We start from the raw sequence: 19,725 nt of genomic DNA on the forward strand, positions 1-19,725 counted from the left end.
ATTTTTTTAAAAAATTAATTTTATCAATCCAGCAAAAAGAAAACAGAAAACAGTAAAGTATAATAATAAAGTCAAAAGGAATGACTAAATCTATCACACATCTTAATAAATGGGAATGGCCTAAATTCCTTGAGCTGTCTAACTTAGAACAAATCTTTCCTATGCTAGTCCGCAGAAAAATACGGAGAGCTCACCAATTTATGTTACAAAGCCAGCACAACATAACAAGGTTTAATAAAGATAGTGTATGCTTGTGTACATGTGTGAACGCACAAACTCCAGACCAATTTTGTATGTGGCTATGGAAGCAAACATCTTAATATTACAGCACATGGATTCTAACAATATCTTAAAAGAATAAGTGATAAGGATGATTCCAGAAAGCCAAGGATAATTCAACATTAGGAAATCAATCAACATCCTTCAGTACGTCAATTACTGAAAGAGAAAAACCAAGGGATTACATAAATAGATGACACCTGAAAATTTCAGCAGTCATTCCTTGTAAGAATTCTAAACAGGAAACTACGTAAGTTTGACTTTTAAATTCTTAATTTGAATACTGGACTAGAGAGCAGGTGAGGGGAATATTTATAAAGAACATTCTGGGGACAACTGGCAAAATTTGAATATGGACTGTGGATAGTGTTGTATCGATGTTAATTTCCTCACTTTTACGGTGGCTTCACGTTTATGTAATGCCTATTTAGGAAATATACACTGGAGTATTTAGGGGCAAAGGGGCATGCAACGTACTCTCCAGTGATTCAGAAAATATATGTAGATGGAGGTATCAATCAGTCGACCAATTGATTGTTCAGGGGGTTTGGGGGTCTGGAAACGACAAAATGAAAGGGGCAAAATGTTAATAATTGGTGAATCTGGGTTAAGGATATATGGCATTCTTTGTACTTTTTTGCAACTTTTCTCCCAGTTTGAAATTACAGCAAAATTTAAGTCATCAAAATTACCTACCTAATAAGAAATAAAAGCAATGAAACTAAAGCTTTTCCCAGTAAATTCAAGAGCAAGACATGAATGCTTCCTTTCACAGTACCATTAAAACTGAAGATTCCGATTAATGCAATAAGGACAGGAGTACGCAGCATATGACAAATATTGAGATATGAAAACACTGAATATAAAGAAACAATTATTTATAGATGATATGGATGTAGAAATGGAAAGCACAAGACATTTACTTTAAAAAGTAGAATAAATAATTTCAAAATAAGAGAGAAAAGTCAACAGTTTCTCTGTATAGGAGCAGTAAGTCCTGGAGAAGGGGAAATTTCAAAGACAACACAAACACACACCACAAAAGCTTGGAGCACATTTGACAAGAAAGGTACAGCAGCCATAGGACAGAGGGTTAGAACACTGCACCTGTTCAAATATTTAACATTCATATTAAAAACGTTAATCACTGAAGCAAACTACAAAGATCCAACATTACATTGTATCACGAATAAGCAAGAATATATGAATCCTACCTTGCCTGGTACCAAGAGTGAGGCCTCAGACATAGAGAACAGACCTGTGGTTGCCAACGGGGAGGGGGATAGGGGAGGGAAGGATTGGGAGTTTGGGGTTAGCAGATGCAAACTACTATACATAGGATGGATAAACAACAAGGTCCTACTGGATATATAGCACAGGGAACTATATTCAATATTCTGTAAGAAACCAAAATGAAAAAGAATGTGTATATGTGTAAAACTGAATCACTTTGCTGTACAGCAGAAATTAACACAACACTGTAAGTCAGCTACACTTCAATTTAAAAAGAGAGAGAGAGAGAGAGGCCTGCTTTCTTTTTATTTGAATTTGCCCGGTATATCTTTTCCAGTCCTTTTATTTTTGGCCTTTCTAAATCTCTTCATTTTAACTCTATCTCCAGATCTTGCTTTGTTAAGTCAACCTGAAAAACTTTTTAAACTAGGTGAATTAAGCCCATTTATATAATGTTAGTACAGTCTGTATGTGTGGCATCAGCTTTGCAGATTTTTAGCCTTATATTTATAACACTGACGCACAAACTCAGTCTTTTTGTCCGTGGGCTGCAGTCTACTTGCTTCTCTCTCTGTGTTTCTGTAGGTACGTAGGAAGGATTTGGTTCTAGTTGCTCCTTTTATATTACTACCTTATATAACTCCCTTAGCACCCTCCACTTTTGGATATTATTACCTCCCTCCTATGAGCAATAATGTAATTAGCTAGTAATTGCTTCTTCATCTCCCCCCGCCCCCTGTCTCCCCACCCCCACCCCCGCCACCTGCTCTTCCTAAAGCATCCATTTTAGTCACCAGTATTCAATCTGCTGTTAATCTGTATGGTCTTCAATAAACTTAACCTTCCACTTCTTTGTCAGTTTCCAGAGACATTTTTCCATCCTAGCTCACCCCAATGTGCCAATTAAGGAGCTGATTCTACTTCTCCCTCATCTCCTTCTATTTATTTTTCTAGCTGTACGGTTACACATAACCCAAACGTCTAATGCTATGTATTAGTCTGCCTCCCTTATTGCTACCTTTGAGTTTTAATTCTACAGTGAAACCTAGTCATTGTTCATCACTAGACCTTATGAAAAGCTTCACCATCACTGAACAGTTTTCTGAAGCTCACTCTCTAGTAAACAACTATGAAAGGGCTCACTAGGGGGAACCAGTCCCAGAGTTCTTGCAAATTCATAACCCTCTCTCTGTTTCTGCTTTGTAAATAAGTTCATTTGTATCATTTTTTTTGATTCCTAGAAGTGATATCATGATATTTGTCTTTCTCTGACTTCACTTAAAGAATCTGAAGAAGAATGGATACATGTATATGTATAACTGAATCACTTTGTTGTACATCTGAAACTCACACAACATTGTAAATCAACTCTACTCCAATACAAAATAAAAAATTAAATTTAATGAAACAAAACTCTATGTCTCTGGCCTTTATATTTAAAGGACAATTCTCTGAAGACAGGATGCTTGGCTCACAAAGGAAGCAGATTAAAAGCACTGAGGTTTTATCCCAGGTGGAGGAAGCACACACCACCCTGTGTCTCCCACTGATTGCAGCCGTGGACCTGATGGGATGCAGAGAATAGACCACTGGGAAACTCAGAGCAAAACAGCAGGCAGATGGGTGGAGAGCGATGGAACTCCAGTTACCACCACAGTGGCAGAGGGTTGTCATTGCTCCCTCTTGAGCATGCATCCCCCAGCCAAAATGCAACACAGCCCAAAACCCACAATTGAGCATGCGGGCAGACAGACAGGGCCCGGGAGAAGCCCCCGAGCTCTGGCTCAAGGATTTGGAAATCGGCTCCCTAGTGCCCAAAGAGAGTGAGCAAATCCCCAGTGTTTTTGCTTCTGGGTTTCTCTCTCTTCTCTCTGTAGCACTCTCACACCCCAGCACCCAAGCAACACCACAGCAGAAACAGGAGCTGGCAACGCACAGAAGACCCTTCCCCTTTGCCTGCTCCAGAGGAGGGGCTTGGTCCCAAGAGGGCGGGACAAAGCCTTGTTGCTGGTTCTCTCGCTTTGTCCCCCCACTGCACGGCCCCTAAGCAAGACAAGGTAAAGCCCTAGCATTCTTTTGTTTATTTTTATTTCCATTATTCTAGGATGTGGGTCGAAAAATATCTTGCTGTGATTTAGGTCAAAGAGTGTTCTTCCTATGTTTTCCTCTAAGTTTTATAGTGTCCGGTCTTACAAAAGGGACCTAATGAAACTTAAAAGCTTTTGCACAGCAAAGAAAACCATAAACAAGACAAAAATACAACCCTCAGAATGGGAGAAAATATTTGCAAATGAAGCAACAGACAAAGGGTTAATCTCCAAAATATAAAAACAGCTCATGCAGCTCAATAACAAAAAAACAAACAACCCAATCAAAAAATGGAAGACCGAAACAGACATTTTTCCAAAGACATACAGATGGCCAAGAGGCACATGAAGAGATGCTCAACATCACTAATAATTAGAGAAATGCAAATCAAAACTACAATGAGGTATCACCTCACACCAGTCAGAATGGCAATCATCAAAAAATCTACAAACAATAAATGCTGGAGAGGGTGTGGAGAAAAGGGAACACTCTTGCACCGTTGGTGGGAATGTAAACTGACACAGCCACTGTGGAGAACAGTATGGAAGTTCCTTAAAAAACTAAAAATAGAATTACCATATGACCCAGCAATCCCACTCCTGAGCATATACCCAGAGAAAACCATTAATCAAAAAGACACATGCACCCCAATGTTCATTGCAGCACTGTTTACAACAGCCAGGATATGGAAGCACCTAAATGCCCATCGACAGACTAATGGATAAAGAAGATGTGGTACATATATACAATGGAATATTACTCAGCCATAAAAAGGAACGAAATTGGGTCATTTGTAGAGATGCGGATGGACCTAGAGACTGTCAAACAGAATGAAGTAAGTCAGAAAGAGAAAAACAAATATCGTGTATTAACGCATCTATGTGGAATCCAGAAAAATCATACAGGTGAACCCGTTTGCAAGGCACAAAGAGACACAGATGTAGAGAACAAATGTATGGACACCAAGGGGGGAAAGGAGGGGGTGGGATGAATTGGGAGATTGGGATTGACGTATATACACTAATAAGTATAAAATAGATAACTAATGAGAACCTGCTGTATAGCACAGGGAACTCCACTTCGCTGCACAGCAGGAGCTAACACAACATTGTAAAACAACTATACCCCAATAAAAAAAAACGTCACGCATTACTCCTAAAAAAATTTTTTTTAAATAAACTTAATATTTACTTGAAAAAAAAAAAAAAACAAGCCCTAGCATTCTTGGAGGACTGGATAAGAGAAGCCCCAGGGAAACAGAAAACATCAGGAAGATCACAGAGGGAGGAACTGCGGGAGGTGATCCCTGAAATTTGTTTATCAACTAGTGGGCTCATCCCTGAGGTGAAGACACGACCCTAAACAGAATCCTTTCTTGTTTTTTTAATTTTTATTGGAGTAGAGTTGATCTACAGTGTTGTGTTAGTTTCAGGTGTACCGCAAAGTGAATCAGTTATACATAGACATATATCCACTCTTTTCTAGATTCTTTTCCCACATAGGCCATTACAGAATGTTGAGTAGAGTTCCCTGTGCTATACAGAACTACAGGAGAGATCACCATCCCAGAACCAGACTGGCCACTGGGCGTTGTATGTGCAGGACAGGCTGAAAAATACTACAAAGACTTTGAAAACTGGACTGACATCAGAATGACAATCCACAGAAGGCTGGGCTCCACATGGTGTAAATCGGAGAGAATGGATAGCCTGTTAACACAAAGATAGCAACATTCTTTTTTAAAAAATTTTATTGAAATATAGTTGATTTGCAATATTGTGTTAATTTCTACTGTACAGCAAAGTGATTCAGTTATACATATATAAATACATATTCTTTTTCAGATTCTTTTCCATTATGGTTTATCACAGGATATTGAATACAGTTCCCTGTGCTATACAGTATGACCTTGTTGTTTATCTATTCTATATATAATAGCTTGCATCTGCTAATCCCAAACTCCCACTCCATCCCTCCCCCGCCCCCTCTCCCTTGGCAACCACAAGTCTGTCCTCTATGTCTGTGAGTCTATTTCATAGATAAGTTCATTTGTGTCATAAAAAATAGCAACATTCTTAATTGCATTTAAAACAATGTACAGAGACTCACAACATAATATTCAAAATGTCCAGGATATAATCCAAAGTTACTCAGCCTACAAAGAATTAGGACTGTCAACTCCCAGGGGAAAACACAATCATTGATAGATCTTGGAATGATCAAAGACTTTAGAGCAGTGAAGATAAAAATGTTCCAGTAAGTAAGAGCGAACGTTTTGGGAATGAATGAAAAGCTACAAAAACTAAAATGAAAAAAAAACGAGTTGATATGAAAGGAAACCCATGGAAAGTTTTAAAACTGAAAAACAGAATAACCAAAGTAAAAATTTCACTGGGTGAGCTTAATAGCAGAATGGAGATGAAAGGAGAAAAAGTCAGTCAACTCACATGGGAACAACAATTTAAATTACCATGGACTGCTCATCAGAGAATACGGAAGACAGAAGGAATTGAAAGAACATCTTGCATCTCCATTCTGCTTTTCATTCATTTCCAAGAACGCATAACCCAACAGTGGCCATGAGGATAAACCGGATGGACCCAGGTTCAGGGTCATCCTATAGAATAATAAGGCTTATACTCTTTAAGACCATGGAAAACACAAAACACAAAGGAAGAGTGAAGAGCGCGAAGAGAAATGAGACACATGCATATTCCTGGATAGGATCCTGGGCCAGAAAGAGGAAAGGAACACTATTTGGACAGTTGGTGAAATTGCAATGGAGTCTATGAATCGGGTGACAGTGTTCTTTCAATGTTGATTTCCTAGTCTGGAGGAGTTTGTGCTGGTAATACAGAACAGTATCCTCGAGTGGCGGTGATATACTCTGAAATTACTAGGGGTGATGGGGCATCACGTCTGCAGCCTGCTCCCAAAAAGGTCAAGAAAAAAACTAATGATAATGGATTTTTTTCCCCCACTGAGGAAGAGAGACAGGGTACACAAGTGCAAGCCATGGGGCAAATACAGTAAAATGGTTACAATCGGAACTTAACTGAAGGGATACAGCACAGGAGTTCTCAGTTCTGTTCTAAAACTTTTCTACAAGTTGGAAATTTCAACTTTTTCCCCCCAAAATTTACTTTTTAAAATATTGCTTTGGGCTTCCCTGGTGGCGCAGTGGTTGAGAATCTGCCTGCTAATGCAGGGGACACGGGTTCAAGCCCTGGTCTGGGAGGATCCCACATGCCGCGGAGCAACTAGGCCCATGAGCCACAACTACTGAGCCTGTGCGTCTGGAGCCTGTGCTCCACAACAAGAGAGGCCGCGATAGTGAGAGGCCCGCGCACCGCGATGAAGAGTGGCCCCCGCTTGCCACAACTAGAGAAAGCCCTAGCACAGAAACGAAGACCCAACACAGCAAAAATAAATTAATTAATTAATAAACTCCTACCCCCAACATCTTAAAAAAATAATAATAAAATATTGCTTCACCTTTTCTAGCAAAGAATTTATTTGGCTATGAGAATTCCAATGCACAATACAAATGACTAGGACTTTTTATCTGGATGCCCAAAGGATTTTTTCCTTATCTTTAACATTCATTATTTTACAGGGATATATCTCAATGTTGATTATTCTGCATTGATTTCCCGCCCCCCCCCCCCCACAGTTACATGGTAGACACTTTCAGGTCTTCTTTTATTTTTAGGAGACTTTTCTTGCATTATAGTTCTAAATATTTATTTTATTCCATTGCTTTATTCATCTGTCTTAGACACTCTAATTGTATATATATATATATATCAGATCTCTTTTGCCTGTCTCCTATACTTTCTAATTCACTCTATCCCTTTCTTTATTGGCTATTGTTTTCATTTTTCTCCTTTTCATCCTGTATTTTTACTCCTGTGCTGTCTATGGAAACCATTTGCTTTTGTGTTCCTTCAGGACACAATTTAGCCTTCCTTCCTAAAATTCATTTTTTCCTAATTCTTTCCTGACATCAATCTGTTCTCATTTCATAATTTTCTGTTACCTAGCCATATCCTTTGTCGTTTCTAAATTTCTGCTGGATGTTACTCTTTCAAATTGTTTTTTCTTTTAGCTGATCTTGAAATATTAGTTTATGATTTTTCTGGTGTGCTCTCATTTTCTGTAGCACCATTATGTTCATTTTCATCATTTTCCTTTGAATCTATTTTGCATAAAGTTACCTAATGTTCCATTTTTTGTTCCCCATGTATGAATGAGGTGGATTTTCCCGATGTGAGAAGAGAAAGCTCCTAAAGAAGGGAGGATGGGCTAGGACAGCTTTCCCAGCCGGGCTCTATGGATCTGTAAAGAACTCAAGTGTGAGATCTCTACGTATCCACTTATTTGTTTCTCAGAGTTAAATCCAGAACCCTCATAAAGCTCACTCCCACCCTGGCCCTTTGCTCCAGCTCTAGACCCCCGAAGTCCTTAATTTCCAAGACCACACTCTCTGCTCGGGGTCTTCTCTTTTGCTGCTGGAGCAGTTTCTGAGATCTCTTTCCCCCGACCTGCACCGTCTGAACCTCCCCTGCCTTGCCGTCTGTGTACCCGTCCTGCTCAGTTTGGTTTATGTTTCCAGTCATTCAGCTCAGGGTAAGGCTCTGACCTTCTAGGAGAAAAGACTCACTGTGCATTTGTCGGATGCTCCCAGGCTTGTGCTCCATGTCCCTGCACGGCTACTGTTCTCACCCACAACCAGAAGCCCCAGAGCACCTCTCCGGCGCCCACCCACTTTGCCGCTTGAGTAACTCGTGGTGATTTTGGTTCCCACAGCCTGTCAACAGCTCCCGTTCACTGCCCACCACCCACGCCCCGCCTCCCCTGCTGTTCATCTGCAGCTCCGGCTGCTGCTGGTAGACTGGCTACACCGTCTATGTCCTGACCTGTGGGCGTCTCCCATCTTTCATCAACCTGTCCTTGCTCAGCTTTTTCTAGGATGATCTTAGAAACTGGTTTACTTTTCAAAAGCAGTTTAGGGGAGACTGAAAATCTGTCCCCATGAACGCATCCCCATAAAAGATTTTTCTGAAAGGTATAAAGACAAAGGACAAAGAAATGAAGATGCAAACCATGTTCCTGAATTGGAAGTTTTCATATGATAAAACTGTCAGTACTTCCAAAATTGATCCATCAATGTAATGCAATTGCAATCCAAATCCTAAGAGGGTTGGGCTTCCCTGGTGGCGCAGTGGTTAAGAATCTGCCTGCTAATGCAGGGGACACGGGTTCAAGCCCTGGTCTGGGAAGATCCCACATGCCACGGAGCAACTAAGCCCGTGTGCCACAACTACTAAGCCTGTTCTCTAGAGCCCGCAAGCCACAACTACTTAGCCCACGCACCACAACTACTGAGCCTGCGCTCTAGAGCCCACAAGCCACAACTACTGAGCCTGCGCTGTAGAGCCCGCGCGCCAAAACTACTGAGCCCACGCTCCTAGAGCCTGTGCTCCGCAACAAGAGAAGCCACTGTAATAAGAAGCCCGTGCACCCCGTTTGCCACAACTAGAGAAAGCCCGTGCACAACAACGGAGACCCAATGCAGCCAAAAAATAAAATAAATTTTAAAAAAATCCTAAGAGGGTATTACTGGAAACTACTAATTTATGAGTAATAAACACAGATATTTTAAAGTTAATACAGAAGAAGAGCCAAGGCACTTTTGAGAAAGAAAACAGTATGGAGGGACCTGCCTGACCAAACAGCAAAACTCACCAGGATGTTGCCTTAATCAGAAGTATGCGGTATTGACCCTAAAACAATGAAGAGAGTAAAGTTGTCACGGGATGTGACGTACAGTATGGCGACTATAGTTAACAACAATCCTGTACCGCATGTTTCGAAGCTGCTAAGAGACTAAATCCTAAAAGTTCTCATCCCAAGAAAAAAGAATTTTGTCAACTACGACATATATGGTGATGAATATGTAAGTAGACTTATTGCATAAGTAGACTTATTGTGATCATTTTGCAATACATACAAGTATCGGATCATTATGTTGTGCACTTGAAACTAGTATAATATTCTGTGTCAATTACATCTCAATGAAAAAAAATAAAAGAGAGTAAAACTGAATAGAATCCAAAACATAAGCATAGGTACATAGGAACTTTGCAAGCAAATAAAGTTAGGCCCTTTTTTCATACCATATGCAAAACAAATTCTGGATGATGTAAAATTTGAATGCAAAAAATAAAATAAAAACATTAGAAGGAAATGTAAAGGAATGTTTGTGTGACCTCTGTAATGACAACCATCTTAACTAAGAAAACAGCCCTCACACTGCAGAAGAGAAAACTAACAGATTTGACTACATAAAAAGTTTTAAAATTTTATATACGGTAAAAGACACCAAAAATTAAGCCACATGAGAAATGAAAAACTGCAAGAAAACATTTGCAACATATGAGAGAAATAACCATGGAAAGTCAGATCAAGTGAAAACAATGAAATATGTTTTTCTTCATCAGAGGAATAAAATGTTAAGGAATGCTAACAGCCTGGGCTGGTAAGAGGGTGGCAAAAGGGCACCCTGGTGTCATGCTTCTCTGGGCAGGGATGACTGCAACCTTTTGTGGAATTAATCTGGCAATATCTAATGAAATTCCAAATTTGAATACCCTCCGACAAGCCATTCCACTTTGGGGAATTTATGCTCAGAAAACAAGCACTGGTCTCTAAGGCTAGATAAGCAGCATTGTTTATAGAGACACAGAACTGACACAGAGTATTCTCAGCAGGAAAAGAACTGAATAAATTATAAAAATTCATACTATGGACCCTTATGCAGTCATTAAAAATAATGGGAATAATAAGAATAATAAATTATGGCTGGGAATATTTATTATACACGAAATAAAAGAAAAAAAAGAAGCCACGGAGTAAGGTGTGTAGTATGACCTCTTGTAAAGATTATTTAAAAGAAAAGAGACATATTCCACACATATACATAAATCCTAATATTTTTGTGATTGTAAAGGAAAGTATGGAAAGGTCACATGAAACGACACCATCAATGCAGGTTACCTGTGGGTACAGAATTGGGATGGAAGAAGGCACTGTCGCCATTTTCTTTATACCCTTCTGTGTTTTCAGTTATTGCAACAAGCATCTGTTGCTTTTGGAGTATAGTGTTGCTTTTAAAGGAAAAAAAAATACATACACACACGTGCATAAACAGTCAGCTCCTAAGGGCTATGTCTGGCTATGTCTTTATCAACACGGGTAACTGGCAATGTGGATAATTCACAGGGTACTTATTTGTCGCTGATGTCCTGGGCATGAAGAAAACTTCAAAGAAAAAGAATGAGGCTGGTCTATCAAAGGATACCTACTCAAGACCTCCACTAGTGTCTATCAAAGGATACCTACTCAAGACCTCCACTAGTGCCAGAGGCAGCACTGCAGATTTCCTTCCCCTCCCCTTTAATTCCATTTTTAATATTTTTTATTACATATATTAACCTGTCTAGTCTATCCTATGATATAAGGTTCACTTTTTTAAAAAAAAACTGAATTCGATGATCATTTAAAAAAACACACACAGCCCTGGTAGTCTTCTAAACTGTTCATATAGATCATCATCTCTCAAAACGGGCCAAGCATTTATCCCCTGGGGAAGTCAGCCCACCCCTAATTTCCAACTGGATGGCAGGGGCCCAGAACAGGACCACCATTTGCAGGTGGTTCTCAAGTCACTGAAACAGCAGCTGCTCCCTGTCCAGACCTGCCGCCCCTTCCCGTTTCCAACCTTGCCAAGGACCCCCCAGCCTTGTCCCCGATCCTCAGACTTCCTCAATTTCCCTAATTTCATGCCTCCCCAAAGTGCTCTTGAATCATCACCTTTCTACACATATTTTGTGCTTTTCCTAAGAAACAGGTGTGTCCTCCCTGTGGAGGCTCTACCTTTGACCCTTTACACCTGCTCTATTCTACCACCCCACCACCCCCATCAGCCTCTGCCTGGGGGGCAATTAAGTCTAATGGCTAGGACTGTGGCCTCACAAGTCAGAGCAACTAAGTGCAAACCTGCGTCTTTATTGCTGTCCTGCTCCTAGGTTCATCAGAACCATTTTTTTTTAGATTCCATATATATGTGTTAGCATACAGTATTTGTTTTTCTCTTTCCAACTTACTTCACTCTGTATGACAGACTCTAGGTCCATCCACCTCAGGGAGATCAGCTCGGTGCTTTTTAACCCCCAGAGGGGTGGGACAGGGAGGGTGGGAGGGAGGCGCAAGAGGGAGGGGATCTGGGGATATATGTATACAGACAGCTGATTCACTTTGTTGTACAGCACAAACTAACACAACATTGTAAAGCAATTATACTGGAAAAAAGATGTTAAAAAAAAAGTGCAAACCTGACATTGGCCAGGTGTGACCTTGGGCAGGCATGAAGGTTAATTTTATGTATCCACTTGACTAGACGAAGGGGTGCCCAGATGGACAGGAAAACATCATTTGGGGGTGTGTCTGAGAGGGTGTCTCTAGAAGAGATTAGCACTGAAATCAGCAGACTGAGTAAAGAAGGTCACCTTTATCCACGCAGATGGGCCTCATCCAAGCCAGTGAGGGCCTGAGTAGGACAAAAAGGCGGAACAAGGGCAGATTCACTCTCTCTGAGCTGGGACATCCATCTGCTCCTGCCCTCGGCCATCAGCACCCCGGGTCCTCAGGCTTTGGGGCCAGGCTGGGAATTACACCACGGGCCCTCCAGTTCCTGGGCCTTTGGACTTGGACTGAATTATACCAGCAGCGTGCCTGGGTCTCCAGCTTGCTCACATGTATTTATTGGTTCTCTTTTTCTGGAGAACCCTGACTAATACAGCAAGTTCCTTAATCCCTCTTCACCTCAGTGGACTCTGCAGAAGCTGCCAGGACATCTCAGGGCTTAGGCCTAGCCCTGGAGACAGCCTTAGTTCTGCTGCATCCCACTGGCTAAGGCCAGTCAGAGGTCCAGTCCAAGTTCAAGTGCAGGGAACTGTGCAAGAGCAGGGGCGCCAGGGGCCACAGACGAAATGTGCTATCACAGCACGAAAAACACTCAGCTTAACGCCTGGCACACAGTATGTGCTCAATAAATGCAAGCCATTTTCTTGGGTATTGTTTTTTCTTCAATAAAGGAAAATTATTTTTACAATGGTTCTTCACCATGGACACACCACAGAGAAGGCCTAGCAACCTAGAGAGTGCTAAAGAGCCCACACCTCTTATTTCAGGAAATGCAGAGGAAACACAGGGCAGCCCTAAACCACGCAGAACAGATTTTGGTGTAAAGCCGGCCATCTTAGTCACCATTCGTAAAAGAAAACTATCCTTGCAAAGTGGTTTCCAGGTCCAGGCAGGCAGGCACATCCATGGCAAGGGGCCAGTGTTAGCGCCGAAAGCCACGCCAACATGCAGACCTGTCCCAACATCACTGGAACCAACCACCATGTCTGCAAAGGGCAGAGGTCATATGTAAAAAATGGTATATACTGTTTGGAAAGAAGTGTCAAGGTGCATGTGGTAGATTCAGTTTCAAGAAAGAAAACTAGCACATGAAACAGTGGGTGTAAAGAGGCGGGGAGCAGGACGTGGACGGAGAGCAGAATCTACAACCTCTAAAACGTAAGCAGAGAATGTTGTTCACTGTTGTCCCCAGAGCCTAGAGGCACGTCTGCACACAGCAGACACGTGTGGAATTATTCTGAATCGCAGGAAGTTAGGACTAATAGGTTATAGCTGTGGAAAGGAATAACCATGAATCACCCAAACTGAATCCATGGATTACATATTTATTTAACTCTTTAGACTAAAATGCAGTGAATGTACATTTTTCACATAAACAGCTTTTCTACCGTTTTTGACGAGTGTTTTCCCTTTTAAGTTTATTATTAAAAGGCAGCTCTTTTTCCATGCCCTTTGAAAGTGCCAAAGCCACATAGCTAGGACTAGGTGGAGAAGCAGAGGCCCAGGGAGAAGCCAGGAAGAGCAGCTCATTTACCAGTCTGCCACCTGTAGGCCGCTCCAGCAGACACAAACTCGCGCCCACTAGACAGACCACATGGAAACAATGCATACTAAATCATGCTAAAAACTGAGCTACAGAGGTAGGAAGACTATACAGGGGCCCGTTTTAATCATGATTTCTGAGTCTTGCTTCCAAACCCCTGTCTTTGATTAGAACACTGCGAGCTATGGCCTAATTAGCTATAGCTGATATCCTAATCAGCTCTCAAAGACTCACCCCTGGTCTGAAATAAGCTTTGAAAATTAATACCCCCATTAGGATGAACCACCATACCTGTATCGATCAGGGTGTCACAGAGTCAGTTCTGCTCAGATCTCATTTTACCAGCCGGGCATCGGACTTAGAGAACAAAGGCCATTACAAAAGAACAACAACAACAAAAAGCGAAGCTGGACAGAATTTTTAAATTTCAAAACTCAACAACAAATAGCAAACATTCGTTACAAAGGCTTGGTTTGGATTTCTGGAGATGGAACTTAAACACACTGGGTTTACAGTTTAAACCTATAAGATGTACTCCGGCACCAGAAACCAAATGTAGTTACAGATGTCAAGAGTTCGCAGAACAAGTGCCTCTCTTTATAAAGACTATCTGCTTTTCATCGATTATTACCGTTTCCATATGTCCGTTCTTTACTAATACAGGAAAATACAACTTCAATCAAAAAATACCCCCCAAAATTAACTCTTGGAGACAATCATTTCCTTTAATGGGATTTCCTGGTGGTTTTGCTCCTATGGAGGTTTGTCAGCCACTGGATTCTCTAATTTGGGGGTCAAAATCCTGAAAATCGGTCACCCTCGCGGCGACGAAGCTCACTGAACACGCCCCCCGACGCCGCCAGCATTCCCTCGCCCAGGCCCGCCGCCCGCTGAGCTCGCCGGCCCGTTCCCGCCAAACGCGGGACGCGCCAAGTCCTGGACGCCAAGCGGGTGGGCGGCCAAAGCGGGTCCGGCCGGTTCCCGCCGCCTCGACTGACCCGCGACCCGACGCGACGCGCCCTGCTCCCCAGTGCCCGGCCAGAGCCGCCGCGGAGGCCCCGCGCACGGAGCCGTGGCCCGGCACCAGGCTCGCACCCCTGCTCCCGCCTCGCTCAGGGCCGCCCAGCCCGCCCGGCGGGTCTCCGGCCCCCGGGAAGCCGGGGGCCCCAGGGCGCAGCCGCCCGCCTCGGAGCGCGCCCGCCGCCCACCCTCACCCGAAGGCCCCTCGGGTGGTCGCGGGCGCCTGGCTTCTGCTTCCTCGAAGAAAAGTTACTCCGGGACCAGCGCGATGGGAAAGGGAAAGCCACGCTCCCAGGGCGGCGAGCGGTGAGTCGGGTCCCCGGAGTTATCCTGCCCGAGTTTTGAACCGCACCCCGGGCTGCGGCAGCTCGCCCGGGCGCTTGAGCCCCGAACCTGGCGCCCGCGGGTTGGTGGGCTCGCCCCCCCCGTAGCCCCGTGCGCGCCCGACGCCGACACTCACCGAGAAGCCGGCCCAGAAGGGGCAGGAGTGGCGGACGCGGGCCGAGGTGGTGAGCGCCAGCGCAGCGAAGCTGACGGCCACGATGAGGCATCCGAGCGCCATCTGCGTGGCCCCGAGCGCCAGCACGATGCGAGAGCGGCCCGGGCACTCGCGCAGGCGGGACAGGCTGCGGGGCAGCGCGGCGGGGCGCGGCGCGCGGAGACCGCCGGCCGGAGGCATAGCGCCCGCACGCCTCTCCTGCTCCCGTCCGGCCCCGCGCGCCGCCCCTCCTCACCGAGGGTCCGAGGCAAGTTGCTTCAGCTGCGGGGTTGGCCTCCCCGCGAGCCGCGGGGGCTGCGACGGCAGCGCGCTGGGAGCGGGCCGGGCCGGGCGGGGAGCCGGGCACCCGCAGCCCCCGCCGGTGCCCGCGCCCATGCCGCCGCCGCCGCTCAGCAGGGCCGCCCGCCGGCCGCGCCGCGCTGCGCCCTCTCCCGCCCGCCCGGCGCGCTCCCCAGCTCAGGCGCGGGAGCGAGCCGCCGCCGCCGCCTCTGTCCCCGGGCGCGAGCCCCGCCGCCGCGCGCGGGGCCGGGGCCGGGCCCGGAGCTCCAGCTGGGCCCGAGCGGGGCGGGAACGGGCTGGCGCAGGTGTGGTCCCAGTGGCTGGGCCTCGGCGCTCGCGCCCCTCGCCGCGGAGGGGAGTGGGGATCGCGGGCGCTTCAAGGGCGAGGGCGGCAGGCGGAGCCCCGGGCCAGCGGCGGGTAAGGGGCCTGGGAGCCGGGCCCGCGGCCCGGACAGGGGGCGAGCCCCCGCCTAGCCTGGGGCAGGCCCGGGGCGCCGGAGGGGCGTGCGTGGCGGGGCGGGGGTCGGGAGGATGTGAATTCCGAGCGCTCCGTCCCAGGTGTGGCGAGCAGGAGCCGCTCTCGAATGCGGAATTCCAAGATCCAGAATTTCTGCAGTTCCAGAATTTCTCAAGGCACCACTGAGAACTCGGCCCTGGAGGGCTCGGCATTTAGAATATTCTCAGCTCACAAACGGATGTCTCTTGCCCACCTTCCATTTGCAGGGCTTTTGATACAAGTAAAAAGTTGGGGCTGAAAACAAATTGCACAAAACGAATTTAAATGAACTGTATCATGAAGGACCTACGAAATCGTCTCTACTCCCTTTTGCCCGTATTAGGTTTTAAACACCTGACTGTTGGCTTCCTTAGGGTACCAAGAAAGCTTGGAAGTTTTGTCACAATTCACCTTGTGGCCCTGTTGATGTGACCACTTTAAGACTGCCAGTGTTGAAAAGGCTTGTGTTGACATGAGAGGCCCACGAGTGTCAGGCGACCTAAGGAGGTTAGACACAAAGAGGCAACGTTCACAGTAATAATAGTGGGAAATGGTGGGTCAGTCTTACACAGCCTCAAGGCGGGACTGAGGGAGTCCGCCTGTTGATCTGGATCGGCGACACTGCAGCGTCTCGCCCCCAAATATTTCAGTTGCTGTGATGGAAAATTACATCTTTAGAAGAGATACTGATTCCTTTGGGGCTGATGAGCCTCTATTAAAATGCAAATTCCTCTTGAAGGGGCAGTAGCTCAAGCCTTTATCAGTCAACACCTGAGCAGGGATGGGATTTATTTTCCAATTCAAAGGGATGGCCCAAGGATGAACAGGTGTGGGAATTCCACAGGTGAAGTGGCTGACCTCAGAACGCTGGCCTGTGGCCAAAGCTACTCCTCCTGCAGTTCTTACCTGTAACAGGACTGAGCCTCTGACTGGCATGGTTCTGAGCACTGGAGTACAAATTCAAATTTCCTGGAGACATTCTCTATCTAGAAATGTGCAGGCCAGCACTTTTTAAGGGCTTGGAATTATACCAAACAAGATCCTGGACTGCCAGGAAGTTAGGTTCTCACTGTAGTCAACTCACTCATTCATTCATTTATTCATTCCTCCAACAAAAGATCACAAAGGGCCCTCTAAGCACTGGGCCCCCTTTTAGGCTGTCAGAGAACATGGGTGAACAGAACAGCCAACCCCTTGCCTTCCAGGGGCAAGGTGAGAAACAGATAACAAGCATAACAAATAAGTAAGTTACATAGAGTTTATTGACATTATGTAGTATTTTAAAAAATATGTTAAACACTCACCGTGTACCAGACACTGAGGGTGTAAGGATGAGCAGAAGCAGACCAGCTTCCTGTACTCAGAGACCTTTCAGTGTAGTGGGGAGACCAGCAGCATATGGATAATTGCTCCAAGGCCAATTGCAAATGGTTCAGTGTTACGGAGAATTCTACACGGTGCCAAAAAAAAGATGATAAGGAGCTTTGGAAAGAGCTTTCTGACCACAGTATAGAAAATGGATTAAGGGATCCCCAAGGGAATGTAGAGAGATGAGATGCTGTTGCTGTCATGGAGGCAAGAGGTGACAGTGTTTTGGATTAACGTGGAGAATTGGATGGATTTGAGGCTGTATGGCAGGTGTCAGTGGTGAATTAAACATGGACTAAAAATATAGGGGGCCGCCAGTTGACACACCATGGGAAGAGTGACCAAGTGTTGGAAACCTCCAGTGAACTCCCATTTACGTATTAGATGTGCTTCCAAAATATATGTGAATCAATTCCTTCTATGTATAAATGACATGGAAAAAGCTCCAGGCAGCGCAGCAGGGGATTTTGGTGTAGGTGGGTTAGGATAGGGATCTACCTCCTTGGTGAAATTCGATTTGGGGGCTGACGGAGAGACTGATCTAGAAATTTAAATTACTTTGCTCTTTTAAAAATCAATTCTGTATTTTAGAAAATCTTAAAGTTCTGTCGTATTAAATGCAATAAATAATTAAGGTGAGTCAATTTCCTAGAAGTGAATCATAAAGAAAGGAAGGAGGGAGGAGGGGAAAGGGGAGGAGAAAAATAGGGAGGGTAGGAGCTGGCAACTCCTTGGCCCTCTTTGCTCCTCAGTGCTTTTCTCTTGTGAAAGGTTGTAGTAATACATGTCCTAGTGTTATGGGAGATTCCTGGAGACCCCTGGAACCACCTTATAGCAACTTTTTCTTCTCCCTAAATCAGATAAGACTAATAGACCATTGTTCTTTTTTAAAAAATTTTATTGAAATATAGTTGATTTACAATGTTAATTTTTGCTGTACAGCAAAGTGACTCAGTTATACATATATATGTATATATTCTTTTTCATATTCTTTTCCATTATTGTTTATCACAGGATATTGAATATAGTTCCCTGTGCTATATAGTGGGACCTTGTTATTTATCCATTCTGTATGTAATAGTTTGCATCTGCTAATCCCAAACGCCCAATTCATCCCTCCCCCACCCCCCTTCCCCTTGGCAACCACAAGTCTGTTCTCTATGTCTGTGAGTCTGTTTCTGTTTCATAGATACGTTGATTTGTGTGGTATTTTAGATTCCACCTGTAAGTGATATTACATGGTATTTGTCTTTCTCTTCCTGACTTACTTCTCTTAGTATGATAATCTCTGGGTCCATCCATGTTGCTGCAAATGGCATTATTTTATCCTTTTTAATGGCTGAGTAATATTCTATTTTATATATATATATATATATATATATATGTATATGTATGTGTGTGTATATATATATATATATATATATATATATATATATATATACACCACATCTTCTTTATCCATTCATCTGTCAATGGACATTTAGGTTGTTTCCATGTCTTGGCTATTGTAAACAGTGCTGCTATGAACATCGGGCTGCACGTATCTTTTCGAATTGTAGTTTTGTCTGGGTATTTGCCCAGGAGTGGGATTACAGGATCATATGGTAGCTCTCTTTTTAGTTTTTTGAGGAACCTCCATACTGTTTTCCATAGTGGCACCCACCAACAGTGTAGGAGGGCTCCCTTTTCTCCACACCCTCTCCAGCATTTATTATTTGTAGACTTTTTTTTTTTTGGCGGTACGCAGGCCTCTCACTGTTGTGGCCTCTCCCGCTGCAGAGCAACAGGCTCTGGAGGCGCAGGCTCAGCAGCAATGGGTCACGGGCCCAGCCGCTCCGCGGCATGTGGGATCTTCCCGGACCGGGGCATGAACCCGTGTCCCCCGCATCGGCAGGCGGACTCTCAACCACTGCGCCACCCAGGAAGCCCTATTTGTAGACTTTTTAATTATGGCCATTCTGTCCAGTGTGAGGTGGTGCCTCATTGTAGTTTTGATTTGTATTTCGCCAATAATTAGTGATGATTAATGGGGAGCAGCTTTTCATGTGCCTGTTGGCCATCTGTATGTCCTCTTTGGAGAAATATCTGTTTAGGTCTTCTGCCCATTTGTCGATTGGGTTGTTTGGTTTTTTACTATTGAATTGTATGAGCTGTTTGTATATTTTGGAAATTAAGCCCTTATCGGTCGTATCATTTGCAAATATTTTCTCCCAGTCCGTAGGTTGTCTCATTATTTTGTTTATGGTTTCCTTTGCTCTGCAAAAGCTTATAAATTTGACTGGGTCCCATTTGTTTATTTTTGCTTTTATTTCTATTGCCTTGGGAGACTGACCTAAGAAAACATTTATGTCAGAGACTGTTTTGCCTATGTTCTCTTCTAGGAGTTTTCTGGTATCTTGTCTTATGTTTAAATCTTTAAACCATTTTGAGTTT

General features: G+C 44.3%; 1 protein-coding gene across 2 annotated transcripts in view; it reads right to left on the minus strand.

Annotated features, from left to right (window-relative positions):
• ENTREP2 (endosomal transmembrane epsin interactor 2) overlaps positions 1–15,554 on the minus strand; it is a 358,647-nt gene extending 343,093 nt beyond the window's left edge. For both annotated transcript variants that reach the window (XM_073801484.1, XM_073801483.1), the window contains exon 1: positions 15,111–15,554. In XM_073801484.1, coding sequence (XP_073657585.1) covers positions 15,111–15,329 — 219 coding nt within the window. In that variant the 5' untranslated portion in view covers positions 15,330–15,554. The remainder of the gene's footprint in view (positions 1–15,110) is intronic.
• Between the last annotated feature and the right edge of the window lie 4,171 nt (positions 15,555–19,725).

The sequence above is a fragment of the Tursiops truncatus genome, chromosome 2 (genome assembly GCF_011762595.2).
Source record: "Tursiops truncatus isolate mTurTru1 chromosome 2, mTurTru1.mat.Y, whole genome shotgun sequence".
Lineage (NCBI taxonomy): Eukaryota > Metazoa > Chordata > Mammalia > Artiodactyla > Delphinidae > Tursiops > Tursiops truncatus.